Genomic DNA, 14,445 nt, shown 5'->3' on the forward strand with positions numbered 1-14,445 from the left:
GAAGGCTGAAATATCCAGCTTAGTTCTCCCAATACTGAATTTATTTTTCAGTTCTCATTTTTTATATTGTTTCAGGAATTCATGCATCTCTGTAGCATTTTGTTTTCATTATATAATTCCTCTCCCCTGCTGTGCCATAAACTTTAAAATTTTGAAGTTCAAAGATACTGGCTGCACAAATAGTTATTTGTGTACACATGAATTGTGGACATAAATTAGGTCAGCTGGAAATGTCGTTTTTAATTGTGATACTCTGTGTGCGTTCTTTTGATCACAAGTTCCAAACACACACTTTCCAAAGACAAAAGAGTTGGGGGCACCAGGAAAAGTGGGGCAGTAGGGCAGATGCCACTAATAGAGATAAACAATAGGAGAACGCATGACACTCAGCATAGACTGTGCTTATAGCAGAACAGATCATTCTCCCGTCATCTGGGAAAAGATGAACTTGGTGTGGATCTGAGCATAATTCTCTATGTCTACTCTCCTTAAACTGAACCTCATTTGGTTTCTGCTTTTATTGGCAAAATTAGTTTTCACAGGGAAATAGTGTTAGTGTATGGATTGTCCTAATTGGTTTTGCCTCATTGCTTATATTTATATTTCTTTGTTTGTGGAGGTTAATTTCTAAGAAATCCAGTTGAAATGAAATTCCCCCTGTTCAGTATCTTTCGAGGTCTGTGGGAAGCTTTGTATTCAATTAACTTGGGATCAAGTCCAAAAGTCCTCCTTTAGGTAAATTTCCCACTGAGTTCACCAAAAATTCTGTTTGAAAGAAGGCTAAGTAGATTAAGAGCAGGTCCCTGCCTCACTGCTCAGTTTCATATCTGGAATGTCAGCTATGTCATCTTTTTATTAGCAGTCCTCTGACAAGTAGTATTGATATTCTCCTGTTTCATAGAAAAAATTCTGATTCATAGAACGAATTCCTGAGTCATAGAACAAAGCTTGTTACTATGAAGAAAACATACAGACTCCAATTTTCCAGGTTATTGAAGATTTGTTATTGCTAATCTGAAACACCGAAAAGGAGGAGAGTTGGATTAAATGGAAAGGCTACAGGAGTCCAAAAAATCATTCATGTTTTCATGTTTCAGATGAGTATCGCAAACTGTGCGCAATAGGTGTTCCGCTGCCAGCAAGACCTGACCTTCCTCCGGGTCGTCCTGATGTATTCCCTCCACCACTCGTTCCTGGTGTTTACCCTCCTCAGCCACCAGAAACCATCTATCCATCTCGGGCTCCACCATCTCATGGTAAGAGAGAAATAATAACCTTTCCCTGCACCATTTACATTTAGCTTCTTTAGAAACACGTGTTTCTCAGGAGCAGTGTGCTCCCTTCAGCTGTTGGTATCTTTTGTTTACTTTATGTGGACTATTAGTCTGTGTATAAATATCCTTCTAATCATAGCCTGGTTACTATATGTCTTACAGCAAATGTACCTCATTGGTAGTATTTTCTCTGTTAAGACAGGATTCAAAAATTACATCCTCACTGTACTGAGGCCCATGAATTGTAGTCGTTACATTACTGTTATTTTAAGGCTGTTGTGAGCTTTGCTGCATGTCAACGTGGAGGAATGTGAATAGCAGTTTGACTAGGTTGTGATAGTTACTGTCATTAAAGAACTTGGCTGGGAGAAAGCAGCTTCTTTCAGGTTGTTTTCATCACTTGCTTGGCCAAGTAGGAAATGTACCAAAAAACCTACTGGTTTGCTGGACACTGAGGCTGACCCAACACAAAGAAAGAATCTGTGATAAGCATGGATAGGTTAGACTTCTCTAGAGCAAGGAAGAACAGAATGCTGATACATTCTTCATTCTGTCGGGAATTTACTACATGCCCATATAGTCTGCAGTTGGCATGTGCCACCTGAAATTGTTTGGCATAGCCACATACTCTCCTGCAAGTAAACACAAGCTTATTTCTCCCATGCTCTGTGCAGAGGCAAGCAGGCTCTGCTTGCACTGACACCAGCTGAAACAATTTAGCCTTCATTGAGCGGCAAGCTGAGCTTAGCCCAAGAGGCAAAGTATGTTAACTCAGGGCTGACACCGCACTGATGTAGCTGCACAGCTTCTGGTCGGCTGGGTGCACGGAGCCAGCTCACATGTGCCAGCCAAGGACCACACAGGCATACCTTCCAGGGTTATCCCTGCCCTCCTCTCACTCTGATACCTATGAAAACAGAGATAACTGAACCAGTCTGCCTGCTCTTTGCTGCTCTAGGCTTTTAGTAGCGTCCCTGCAGTGCCGTGTACCCGCTTTACCACTAGGTATGAGCAGACTTGGTCCTCTTGTGTCCTGCAAAAGAGGAAAATGGGATCAGACTTGCCACAATGAATAAAATCAGTGGCTGCTAGGTGTTTTCAGACAAGTCTCTAAGAGTCAACGTGCATTTTTTCTCTCCCAATGCTTATTTTACTGTGATTCACATTATCATGAAAGGTAAATGTTGACTTTTAATGGAAAGTGCTACACAAGTTGCAATTACCAAAAATTATGATGATGAACCATTAAAATATTTTTCCAACTTTGTTATTTCAGTAATCTTGCCGGTGAACTTCACTGACTATTGCCAACTGTTCCGACACCTTTGCCTTAATGGGCGCTGTGTTCCCACTCCTGGGAGCTACCGCTGCGAGTGCAACAAAGGATTCCAACTGGATGTTAGAGGGGAATGCATTGGTATGTGGTTTTCTGCTGTAAATTACAGAGGGGAATTTTGTTTTAAAGAAAAAAAATTCTTTTCCATACAATGTAATAACTCTGAATTCTTAAATACCACACCCTGCCCCCCCAAAAAAAAACCCCACCCAATCTAGTAAATAGACTTCCAAGAATTAATTGCTTTCAACTGCAAATTTATTTTTACAGCAGTTTTGCCTTTAAGACAGTATTTAACAAATCTTGTAACTTGCCACAAAATTACACGAACTAAGGATTTCTTATTTTACTAACCTGTGGCTATAATGTGTTTATTAGTGACTGAAAATGACCTCTTTAAAATGCTACCAGCTCTCTGAGAATGCAAGTGACATATTATTAAAAAAAAAAGCAGCAGTAGTGATCTTGGGCTTAGTAAGATGTACAAGTCCTCTTTCAGCTCATCGGGAGTATCTTGTTGGGCTTTTGAGCTCTTTAATTTTGGAAGTCAGCCAGAGCCTGATGATAGAAGCAAGGTTTAGCTGTCTTTTACGTGCAAGATTTTGCTGTCAAAATCAGTGTCTTCACTGGGCCTGGGAGTGTGGAGGTGTGGGGGTAAGGCCTCTACCTCTCGCACATGCAGTAACCTGTATTGTTGAATACTCCCTTTTCCCAGCTCCTGCTTAGCTTAGAACATGGGATCCTTTTACTGGGAATTCAGTGGTTATGTCCTTTCCTTTCTGCTTGAAGCACATTATTTCTCCAGTTACAAAAAATACCCCTACAGACCTGAATAACTCAACCAGTGTCTTAATAAAAATATATTGTCTGTGTTCCACAGATGTTGATGAATGTGAAAAGAATCCATGCATCAGTGGAGACTGTGTGAACACCCAGGGATCCTACGTATGCCAGTGTCGTATAGGATATCAGAGCACGCCAACAAGAACAGAGTGCCGAGGTAAATTATGGTTTTACAGCCATATCTATACTATTGTATACATACCAGTGAGGGAAATAGTTTTTAAGCAAAATTTAACAGATGTGTTAAATATGAGGTGTTTTTAAAAAAATAAATCAGATATGGCAGTAAAAATGATTAATCCGCCTGAGTTGGCTGTTCACAGACTGGGTTACGAAGAAAGACATTTTGTCTTGTGCTGAAAGTATCTTGGCACCATTTGTGGCTATGAAGTGGAAGAGACGTCTTTTTTTTGGTTTTGTTTTTTAAACTATTGAGACATTTTTTTCTTCTGCTTCTTGAGGATCTCAAGGACAGTTAAACATTCCCTCTTTACCTATGAAAGACCGTTAAAGGCTAAGGGGGTGGGGAAGATGAGTCTTCCAGTGGGTAAATACAAGAGTACAATGCCTGTGTGTTGTCCCTGCCCACTGTCAGAGAAAGAACTAAGCATAAATTACAGCAATGAAAACTTAAATAGGGTGTGAAAAAGTAGTGAAGCACTGGGAAGGTCTAGGTGGGAAAGCTGTAGAATCCACATTATTGGTGTTTTGAAGACCAGGCTCAACAGTAGTCGTGATGGTCTTCATCCTGTCTTCCTATGGGAGTGGGGAACGCATAGTTCTTCAGTAGTCAGTGCTCTGTCAGGGTTCTGTGGCTCCCAAACTGTCCTGCGGTGGGAATTTTACCGTAAAGGTGGATACAGTCCTTTATAGTTAAGTCATAATGGGAGACTTCTGGCAGGAGAATGAATGGCTACTTTGATATTCTGTAAGAAATGAAGCATCTAAATGAAACAGGATGTTTGAATGCTCAGAGCCTCAGCTTGTCTTCATATTTTGCTTTCTGCACTAAGAGGAGGGTTCCTTGAGCATGCACTCATTCTGAAGCAGAGAATTTCTAAAAAGCCAGGCGAGAGCTATCTGTATAGTGTGCAGTTTTTTTCTTTTCTCTGTGAATCAGAAAGATACTAGCAGTAGAGAAGCTTACTCCACTCCAGGAGGACACGCAGAGCCAGCACCGCTGCTGCACATTGCTGGGAGTATTTGACCTAATTGCTGCCAAACAGCCATGTTGTGGAAGCATCTTCATAGTTCAGCTGACTAGTGGTGAAGGAGTGCTGAAGTGGAGTCTCAGCAGTGATGAATTTACTCATGAGTCATTTTTGTCACACGCTTTTAATTTGACTGATTCATTACACAAACACATGGTTGTCAGAAGCCCAGTAGCTTAATGGCATTAAAGTGTGGTCACTTAGCAGTTCCTTTGCAGTCTATGGGAACTGCGCTTGCTTGACAGGCAGTTCAGAAAATGCTATGATGTGCAGAATCTTTGTTTTCTGAAGGAATTTTTAGGACCAGATTAGGGAAAAGAAAAAGGCTGGTGGGGTGCATTTGGCAAAACATACATAGAGCATTGGTGCCTGCCAAAATCAGCATTTGTTGTAAAATTAATTCGCATGACTACTTTGTATGTTGAGGTTTTATTCTTTGCATACACATATGTGTCTGTGCTGATACGCTTTTGCAAATGTATTCCTTACGTCTGTTCTTGAAAAATGAAGTCTCCATCGTGAACAGATGTTTATCTATTCCTTGCTCAGAGGTTCCAGAGGAATGCTTTTTTTCTGCATGATGAGTCTGATAGGTGACCGATTAAACATTGCAGACTGTATCGCAAGCTACTGATTCAACTGTTATTAGGATCCCTTATAATCTAGTAAGAGTTTGGCTGAATGTGTATGTTAATGGGAGACATTGATGAATCAGCTTGTCACATTATGTTTAGTGATCAAAACAAGAAATGCTTTTGAGTTGCAGAAGAGGGGATGTAAAGTGGACTGCAGAAAAGAAGTTGAAATTTTATGGTGATTAGCTATGAATGTATGGGAGTCAAAGCTTTAACAGCTAAGTGCTTACTGTAATCTACCTGACATTTCTGAGAGGGGGAGGTCAGACCTTACATGAAGATGGCCACAATTGTGGGTATGTCAGTGAGAGGGGAGCTTTGATTTTTACAAGTTTCTCTGAGCGGGAAAAGAAAATAATCCACAATGTTATTTCATAATTTGAAAATTCAAAATGTAACATAAACTAGTGGTGGGTCTCTGATCAGCTGTGTGTATGTAAAGAACAACAAGATTCTGCCATGATTTAGATGGCATGAGGTACATAAAAGTACAAATCCTGATGAACTCTTGAAAGCTAGAAGACCAGAAAAATCTTGAGATGCTGTGGCATTTCTGCCTGTCCTAAGGAAGGAAGCTGGTGGAGTAGCTGAAGCCAAGCTCAGGTAAAATGGATTGCCACAAAAGTGGGGCAAAAGGGACTGAGCAGAGAGAAAACTCACTTCTATGCATTGTTGATCCAGTAATGCTTGTTTGTCACCTGAGGGGAGGTTTATCGAGCCTGTATGCTTTTACTGGAAGTCGAGGGGGCTGTAAGCTACCACTGCGGTGAGCTGTCGCTTGAGTGGCGCTTGCCTTTGCTGGCCTGGTTGCTTGCTTGCAAAACACTTATATTCAGGGATTTCTTAGCAGCTTCCAAAAACTACCACACTGTTGAGAAGGCAACTACTGGTTCACAGTTTTGAGAGACATCCCTTCCACCTCAGATAGGTGTCCAGAGAGCAGGGACATTTGGGAGAACACCCTGTGCTCTGCATCTTCCTGAAGCAGGGTAATGCACTGCTGTGGGGATGGGCACCCCCAGGATATTTGGGGAGACAGTCTGGTTGCACAATAGATAGGTCTGCATGGGCTGGTTGAGATCGCTGTGAGCAGAGTCCCCTGTGTGCAGGAATCTCTGGGAGATGGTCCAGGCCTTGATGGAGAACACTGAGCAATCTGAAAAATGTCTAGACAGTCTGTCTCAGCATCTCCTCTCCCCTCGTTTGGAGGAGAGGGAGAGCTGCCAGCCTCGTGTGATATCACTATTCAGGTCCTCCAAAGCACTTGCCAAGTACCTCCTGCAGAGAGAGGGAAATGAGGAGCTGATGTTTCAAATATAAAATAAGCAGGAGAAATATCTTCCAAGGTGGGAAGGTCTCGAACTTTCCTGTTATCTTACAAAGCCTCCGTCTTTCCTTCAGTAGTTACTATTGTTAAGTTAAACGTCAGTAAAAATATTTTCATGCTGAACAAAAATGCAAAAAAACAACTGAAAGAGTATGATTCTTGTTTGACCAAGCTGCAGGGTAATGTTCACTGAAATTCTTTCACAGCAACTTGAAATTTCAAGCTGATGAACATTTTCCACCCCCATAACATTCGGTTATGAAAATAAAAATAAATCATTTTTCAGGTGAATATAGTTTCCATGTAGGGTTAAAGACCTAGGGGAAGGGGAAATGGGAAAAATTCCTCTCAAGTATAAAAAAGAAAAAGCCCAAAATGTTATTTTTCTTTTTGATTGGCTTTCAGACGTTGACGAATGTTTACAGAATGGTCGTATCTGTAATAACGGACGATGCATAAATACAGATGGCAGTTTTCACTGTGTGTGTAATGCTGGCTTTCAAGTGGCAGCTGATGGGAAAAACTGCGAAGGTAAGACTTTTCTGAAGTTATTCTGTTGCAAGGGATTATTCACGTCAATGAAAAAGAAAAGGACCTCTGGTGGGGGGGGAAGGGAAGGAACAAGGAATCAAATTTCTAAATACCTTTTGCTGTATCTGGGAGGGCAAGTAAACTGTCTTTTGCAGCCAGCTCTGGAACCTTGGCTTGGCAATCCTCAACGGGATGTCTGTCCAGCAGGAGAAATAGCACATACCACTATCACAAAATGCAGTTTCTTTGATGGGAGTGGTACATTTTAAAACGGAGCACAAGTCACATGCTGCCTGATTTTACTGTGTGTTTAACAGCACGCTTTATGGGATCTTACTGGGTGACTAGCTATGTGTTTTATGTAGATGCAGTCTGGTCTGACCCATAAAACCTGTTTTAAGAAAAATTTGTAAACATAATTGATGTGTTCCTACCTCCCAGACCTTTAGTAAAGGGGGGAAAAAAGAAGAATGTTCTTTATCATGCTTCCCAAGGTCCTTGGGAGGGTTCCCAATGATCTATTCATACGTTAAAGGAATTTCAAGCACTGTTCTTAGAAACATTTTTGGCAGAATATTATCTCAGTGATTCAGCTCTAATACTTTATGCCAAAATTCCTGGTTGGGATAGATACACAATTTTTTTTTATTTTTTTTTTTAAATCATAAATTATTTTTGTCTGAATTAGCCTGTAAGTAAAAAGAAAACACACCATGTCTAGAAGTGTAATTTCTGTCCAAGACAGCTGCAATATTAAGGAAAATAGCACGATTCCGAATATATTGTAATGTCATTATGATCCAGTGATTTTATGTGCTAGTAGTGATTCTGTTAATCCTTGGTAGAGACAGACATTTTAAGACTCTGTTTTTCCTGACTCTTTTTTTAGATACAGTTTAGCACTATAAGCTGCTTTCTAAATATCTTATTACGGAACTATATTGACTAAATAGATTTGGAAATTAATATATTTTGGAAAAAAACCTCTATTCTGGTTTCTTCCTTTCCCACCAAATGCCATGTGCTAATAGTAATAAGAACCAGGACATTGGTGGTCTGGTAAAACATTTTTAATTCCATTGCATATGTTGCCAGAATGTCTGTTGCGTCCACTTATGAAACAGTTTAATCTCTGGCATTGTAATGCATTGAGTTTTGTTCTTAGGAGTACATGCGCACACTCACTAATCAGTAAAGACCTTGTCATTGCACCTATGTATAGTCCTTTAGATGAAACTTGTAAATAGTTCTGATTTTTTTCAGATGTAACATCCAAAACTGATTTCATTTTGTGCCAGGACAAAATAAAGACAAAGAGGATATAAAAGCTTGCTCAAATCAAGCACAGAATTCTCTGTACTGTCTTGGTGTTTGGGTTTTTTTTTGTCGTGTGAGTACCTGTGCAGGGTTCAGAATAGCAGCGTCTGGGACCTCCACCTTTCCTTATTTGAGTCCTTCATGTCATTAGATCAGAGGGTGAATAATGCTGGTATGAAGCCAAGATTAGTAAGTACCCTTCTATGTGACCTGTCATGCTGACGCCAGGGAAGGGGTAGGTTTCATTTTAAATGGAAGTTGATGAAGGTGCTCACAGAGTGCATGCTTGAGCACAGTGGCACAGTGCTGGGAATTCTCCCACATCATAACTCTTGGGTTCATCCAATGGAGGTCACAAAAACCTTTACTCCAAACAGAGTTGCCCACTCCTCCCCTTTCAGGTGTTCTTGATAACATAAAATTGTGTTTACCATTTCAAATGGAAGGCTGCTTCTAACAGCTTCTATTTACAGCAAGATTGCAAGCCTCTTTAGTTACATATGTTTCTCTCTTTCTTACAGTTTCTACCAACTGGCAGTTCTTATAGCTGTCCGGTTTCTCATCTGTTTTTCATTCTCTTTTGCCTGTTCCAGATGCTTACCTTTATATATTAATGATACATTATGAAAAAAAAGAGTCATTGTTTTGACACATCCTCTAGGATGGTGTGCTATGTCCCATTGTATGTTTCTGATTAACATATACCTCTGATGACTAAGAAAGGAATTAAAGTTTATCTTTTGGGTATAACTAGTAAGAGCTTTTTTACTTAAACATTATGAGCTTTATGTCTATTATGTACATTTTCAGATATGGATGAGTGCAGCATAAGGAACATGTGCCTCAACGGGATGTGCATCAATGAAGATGGCAGTTTTAAATGCATTTGTAAACCAGGATTCCAGTTAGCATCTGATGGACGTTATTGCCGAGGTGAGCACAACAAATTACAGGTTCCCAAAGCCTATGAGTCATATCCCTTTGCTAGCTTCAAGAATCACCTTATTTTCTTACACTGATCCTTAGGGACAAGAAATACTGGGCAGAGTTCTCATCAGACATGGTTTTTTTAATTGGGTAGGATGATCTGTCATACTGCAAGACAGTACTCCATCTTCTCCACAGTGTTGAGTAACTGCCTTAACCAGCCAGTGGGGAATATTCTTTGGTCAAGGACTGTGTGATCTGACCTAGTTAAGTTCCAGGTCTTTTTGCCTATGATGTCTTTTGCAGTTTGGCTTCAGTATATCTCACTTTTTGTGTTTGGCTTTTTAAATGTTCTGCCTTTGGCCACCCAAACATCCTGGCTCATTGCCTTTTTTGGGTTTTGCTCCCATTCCTGCCTGGGTGTTCCTAGTCAATACAGCATCTGCCCAGTACCCCGTGTGACTGAGATGCAGACATGAGCAGTACAGCAAGATTGTCTTTTCCATTTATTACGCTAGCTCAGCAATACCGGCTGTGGAGACACTGCACCATTCTGGTTGCTGGTTACATCATCAGTTTCCGTTCAGTCGTGTCAGGAACTGGAAGTTTTGTATGTATAAATCTTCATGTTTCAACAAGTTTTATAGGCACAAAGCAGAAGCTGAAATAAGGAATAAACAAGTGCTGGGGTCAAGTTACATTTTTTTCTTTTGAAAAATGTAAAGTCTTTCAACTCTTGGAATCAAGGCAGAAAAAGTGCTTGCTTACACTTTGGCAAATTTTAAAAAAATGTCACACTGGATTACACAGCAGCATCTTGTTGCAGACCAATAACAAAAGCAAATGTTTGAATAAATAATTTGGTTTTGAGAGCTAGTGACATGAAAAGTCAGTTAATTTGGATCCCGTTGCTTCTTGAACATTGTACCAGTCTTAGATCTGAACCGCACGGTGTCTAGACTTAGACTTTAGATCCAAACCAGGCCAATAAATCTGGTAAAACATCCAGAACTTCTCTTGCATTTGGTAATTTTTGCACTAGGTATGTAGGACAGTGCTACCCAGCCTCCAGGTGGGGGAATCGTGCATTTCTAATGAGATGACCTCATTCTTGCTTTGTAATAGGGTTGCTTTTATGGGGAGACTGAATTGTTCTTTAGTTTCTTGATTGAACAAATGTGCAGATCCATACAGGTGTTTCCTTAGCTTAACAGCTACTGGCTGTGTTGGCTGCAGCCTTTGCACACTTAGAGCAATCGGCTTCATTTCCATTCTTACCTGCTTTCCAAGTGTTAAGTGTATGTCTGTGCTCTGCCAAAGCTTATTTTCCAGCTGGTCTGTGTGTGGGATGGCAGCAACACTTGGTCTCAGACTTGGTGGGGAAGCACTCAATGCCCGTCAGGCCTTGGCACATCAGCCAGTCGCCTTCCCAAAGACCACTGGCTGCTCTGTGCGTCGTTAGCAGGGATGTGACTCACTGATGCAGACTCAGCCCAAATGCTTGTCTTGATTCTTGCCTTCAGCATCTTTTGGGGTTTCTTTTCTTGTTTTTTTTTCATCAGTCTGTGCACTGAAATGCCGTGCAAGAAGATGGTATGTAAATTGCCTCAGACTACTTAAAAACCAATGATACTCAACTTCACAGCCTCTGTTACATGCCTCCTGGCTAAACAGGTTTATGGATACAGCCAAAAAGAGGTTTCTGGCCCTAGAGAAATGTTACTTCTGTGCATCAAAGGAAGAATATTTGAAAATTACCCAAAATTGCAGGCAACTCAACTGATTCCTACTGAAAGTTGGAACAGATCTTATAGTAAAATGAAGGATTTCTCTACTGCTTTTCAACACTTACAGGAAGCCTTGTTCTCTATGAATGAGCATGTGAACGTTCGTTACATATTTAAATTGCTGTTGGGTCAATATCAAACCAGATTCTGAGACCTTGACACTCAAATTACACTTTTTCCCAACTTCGTATTTGTCTCCTTTCTTCCACTTACCCAAAGTATCATGAAATAATTCCCAGGAATGTCGTGGCGAAAGCGAACACAACTCATTGGTAAATGTCTGCAGTCATGTTGGTAAAACTTCAGAAGACTGATCTTCAATAGTGTCTTTTCCTGTACATTTTAATGTTTATTCCTTATTGAGCCCTTTCTGTATACACCACATGTGCAGAGTAAATAACTTCTGCACTACAGAACAGTTAGCCTTTGAAACACTCATTGTTCACACTGCATATCCTGAATTTGTTGTGAAGTGAATGCATTAAGATCTTTCACAAGCTTAAACTCCAAGATCATGCTTCTCCATGCAGTTAGTGCTCATGCATATTGGGAATGTGTGTATGCATGAACTGACATTTCTGCAGCAAATTGGCTACCTGTCTGAGCAATTTTGATATGGAATTGAACACGTGTCTTCACCAAACTCTTTAGGGGATCAGCAAAGGAATATAAGAATTGCAGTGTGCAACACATTGCTCCTATAAACATCTCATTTGATGCACTGTAAGCTGAACTTTGAGCTAGTAAGAATTTCTAACTGAAAGTTGGGGATACTGTAATTGACAGTTCCATAAAATTGGATTTTAAGTATAAGTACAGGGCATATGCTTGGCTGTCTCGTAAAAAATTCCACTCAGGCTTTATGAAATAATGTGCCAAAAAAGAATGTTACACCATGGTCTTGTATATTCCCTGTAATACAAGACATACTAAACTTATTCACCATTAGCTTTTTTCACTGATGATTTGCTGATGATTTTTCAGAAATACTTAGATCAGGCAGGGAGAGGTTTAAAGCATTCCTTCTGTTCCATACATTGTTTCATCTTTAGACCAAACAGGAATTCCTCAAGTTGAAAGCTATTGCAAGGCAACTGGAAGTGGCAGTTTAGTAGTCTGAGCAAATTTTTCCTGGTTAAAATTAGAGGACTTCCTGTGCTCAGCTGGCACTGCTGAGCAGGCTAAGCAGAAAAAGCGAAAACTCATTGAACATGGAGAATGAGTCCATTAGTAGGTTTTTGAGAACTAGTTTGAGGAATTCTGGCAAAAGTCAGAAAAATGAATATTTTTGAAGTTGCCCAAATGGTGACTTTTACCACAGAAGACAGCAGAGCCTTGTCAAGGTTAGAAATTTGGACTTTTTGCCTGTGTACGTAGTGGATTTACTGGGTGGAATCTCAGCCCTGATAAAAGCAGAAGCTTTTTACCCCATCTTTACTGGAGCCAGGTTTTCCTGATCTGCACAATTCTAAGTGACCCACTTTACCTTCTGTAAACCATCTATGACAGTATTTTCAACACATTTGTAAATCGATGCAGAGGAAAATGGATTGCGCATTTCACCCCTTACTAGCTTACAAAATCTTTTTTAAAAATGAACTACAGCAAAAAGAAAAAAAAGTAACTTTGCCTTTCTGTTTCTGTAAGTAACCTTAAAAAAGGAAAGTTAGTTTTTTATTTTTCTTCTAGGAGAACTTGTATCTGTCAAAGGAATTCAGTGTTGTCTAACAAAATAACTGTCTACACTGTTAAACAGTATAAGCACATGTTGAAGTCCCAACTCTGTTTTTACTTACAATGAGTAAGGACTAAATTTAAAGTGAGAAAAGCATTTAAGATTTGTCTGAAACAGAACAAAAGATTGCAGGATGAAGTAGAAATGAATTGAGCCCATGTACTTAAACGTAACTTCTATTTTAAAATGCAGTTTGAAAAAGGAATCTTGGATCATACAAGCCATGTTTTATGCCAAACAACACAAACTAAGTAAAACACAGAGGTGTTTCACTCTCAATTTGCCCTTTTAAGGTCAGAAAAAAGGAAATTGTCACACACACCGTCTCTTGTATATATTATGGAGAGTTGTTATGAAGTGATTATTTTATAAAGGTTATACATACTTCCAAACAATATTTTAAACACTCCTTTTCTTAATCACGTACACAATAATGGCACGCTCTCTCTGTCTAGAGAATGATCTTACTATTAACAGGACGCACAGCCTATACAATTTTTGTATTAATTTAACATCCCTTTGTGATAGTCTAATACTATAAGGCTTCGTTCTTGTATTTCATTGCTAAGGGCCTTATTGTTCAATGTACTATTGTTGGGCAAAGATGGTGGCTTGTGCTCAGCAATTGCTCAGGGCTCAAATCATTAACAAATTCCTTTCAAATTGGAGTGCTGCCTGTCCATTGAAAGTTTATAAAGTGGGCTGTAATGAGCATCTGATAGGAAAACCCAATTGTCGTGCAGGTCACCAGAGAGACACTACGTGTGGGCAGGGTCTGACTGTGGAGATTTAGATGTGCTGCCGAAAACTGAACCCACAGCAGAAGGAAGGGAAATACTTTGGTGGCCCTGTGAAGGTACCTCGTAACAGGGGTCAAAGATTCAATTTGCTATCTGGACTGGTTTCTTACAGCAGGAACTAACTGTTAGCACCGAAAGGGACTGCCCTGTTGTACACTACAGAAGTCCTTTTTTTTTTTTAGCAGTCACAGTTTCCTCCTTCCTCTGATTATGTTTTTGCCTGAATGAACCTTAAATCAGAATATATACCTCTTGGGAACAAGTTAGGAAAATGTAGTCCCTTTTTGCTTTCTAAGGACAGCTAAATTGTTTTTTTCTGTTTATTTCTCCTGAATTTTGCATTTTCTTCATCGGTTTCACAAAATGAATTGGTCGTTATTCCTAATAAAACACTTACTTGAACTAGTTTCCATTTACACTTGATATTTTTCTATAGGATGTATTGAAAAGAAGCTGCACAAATGCAAGTTTCAGCCAGGCATTGAACACTATGTAATTTAATTTCTAATAAAGGTCATTCTGTTCTCCAACAGACATCGATGAGTGTGAGACAGCTGGAATATGCATGAACGGGCGCTGCGTGAACACTGATGGCTCTTTCAGATGTGAATGCTTCCCTGGCCTTGCAGTAGGACTGGATGGACGCGTGTGTGTCGGTAAGGCAAGCTTAATGTGTGGTGAGACACAATTAACCAATGCTAAGGCATTAATGCTAGACTGAT

General features: G+C 39.9%; 1 protein-coding gene across 4 annotated transcripts in view; it reads left to right on the forward strand.

Moving 5' to 3' along the window:
• The window catches only part of FBN1 (fibrillin 1), a 157,604-nt gene that overhangs the window by 70,302 nt on the left and 72,857 nt on the right, over positions 1-14,445 (forward strand). For all 4 annotated transcript variants that reach the window (XM_055716550.1, XM_055716552.1, XM_055716548.1 and 1 more), the window contains exons 11-16: positions 1,098-1,256; positions 2,551-2,691; positions 3,491-3,610; positions 7,032-7,157; positions 9,285-9,407; positions 14,257-14,379. In XM_055716550.1, the coding sequence (XP_055572525.1) occupies positions 1,098-1,256; positions 2,551-2,691; positions 3,491-3,610; positions 7,032-7,157; positions 9,285-9,407; positions 14,257-14,379 (792 nt within the window). The remainder of the gene's footprint in view (positions 1-1,097; positions 1,257-2,550; positions 2,692-3,490; positions 3,611-7,031; positions 7,158-9,284; positions 9,408-14,256; positions 14,380-14,445) is intronic.

This window comes from Falco cherrug, chromosome 7 (genome assembly GCF_023634085.1).
Source record: "Falco cherrug isolate bFalChe1 chromosome 7, bFalChe1.pri, whole genome shotgun sequence".
Classification (NCBI taxonomy): Eukaryota; Metazoa; Chordata; class Aves; order Falconiformes; family Falconidae; genus Falco; species Falco cherrug.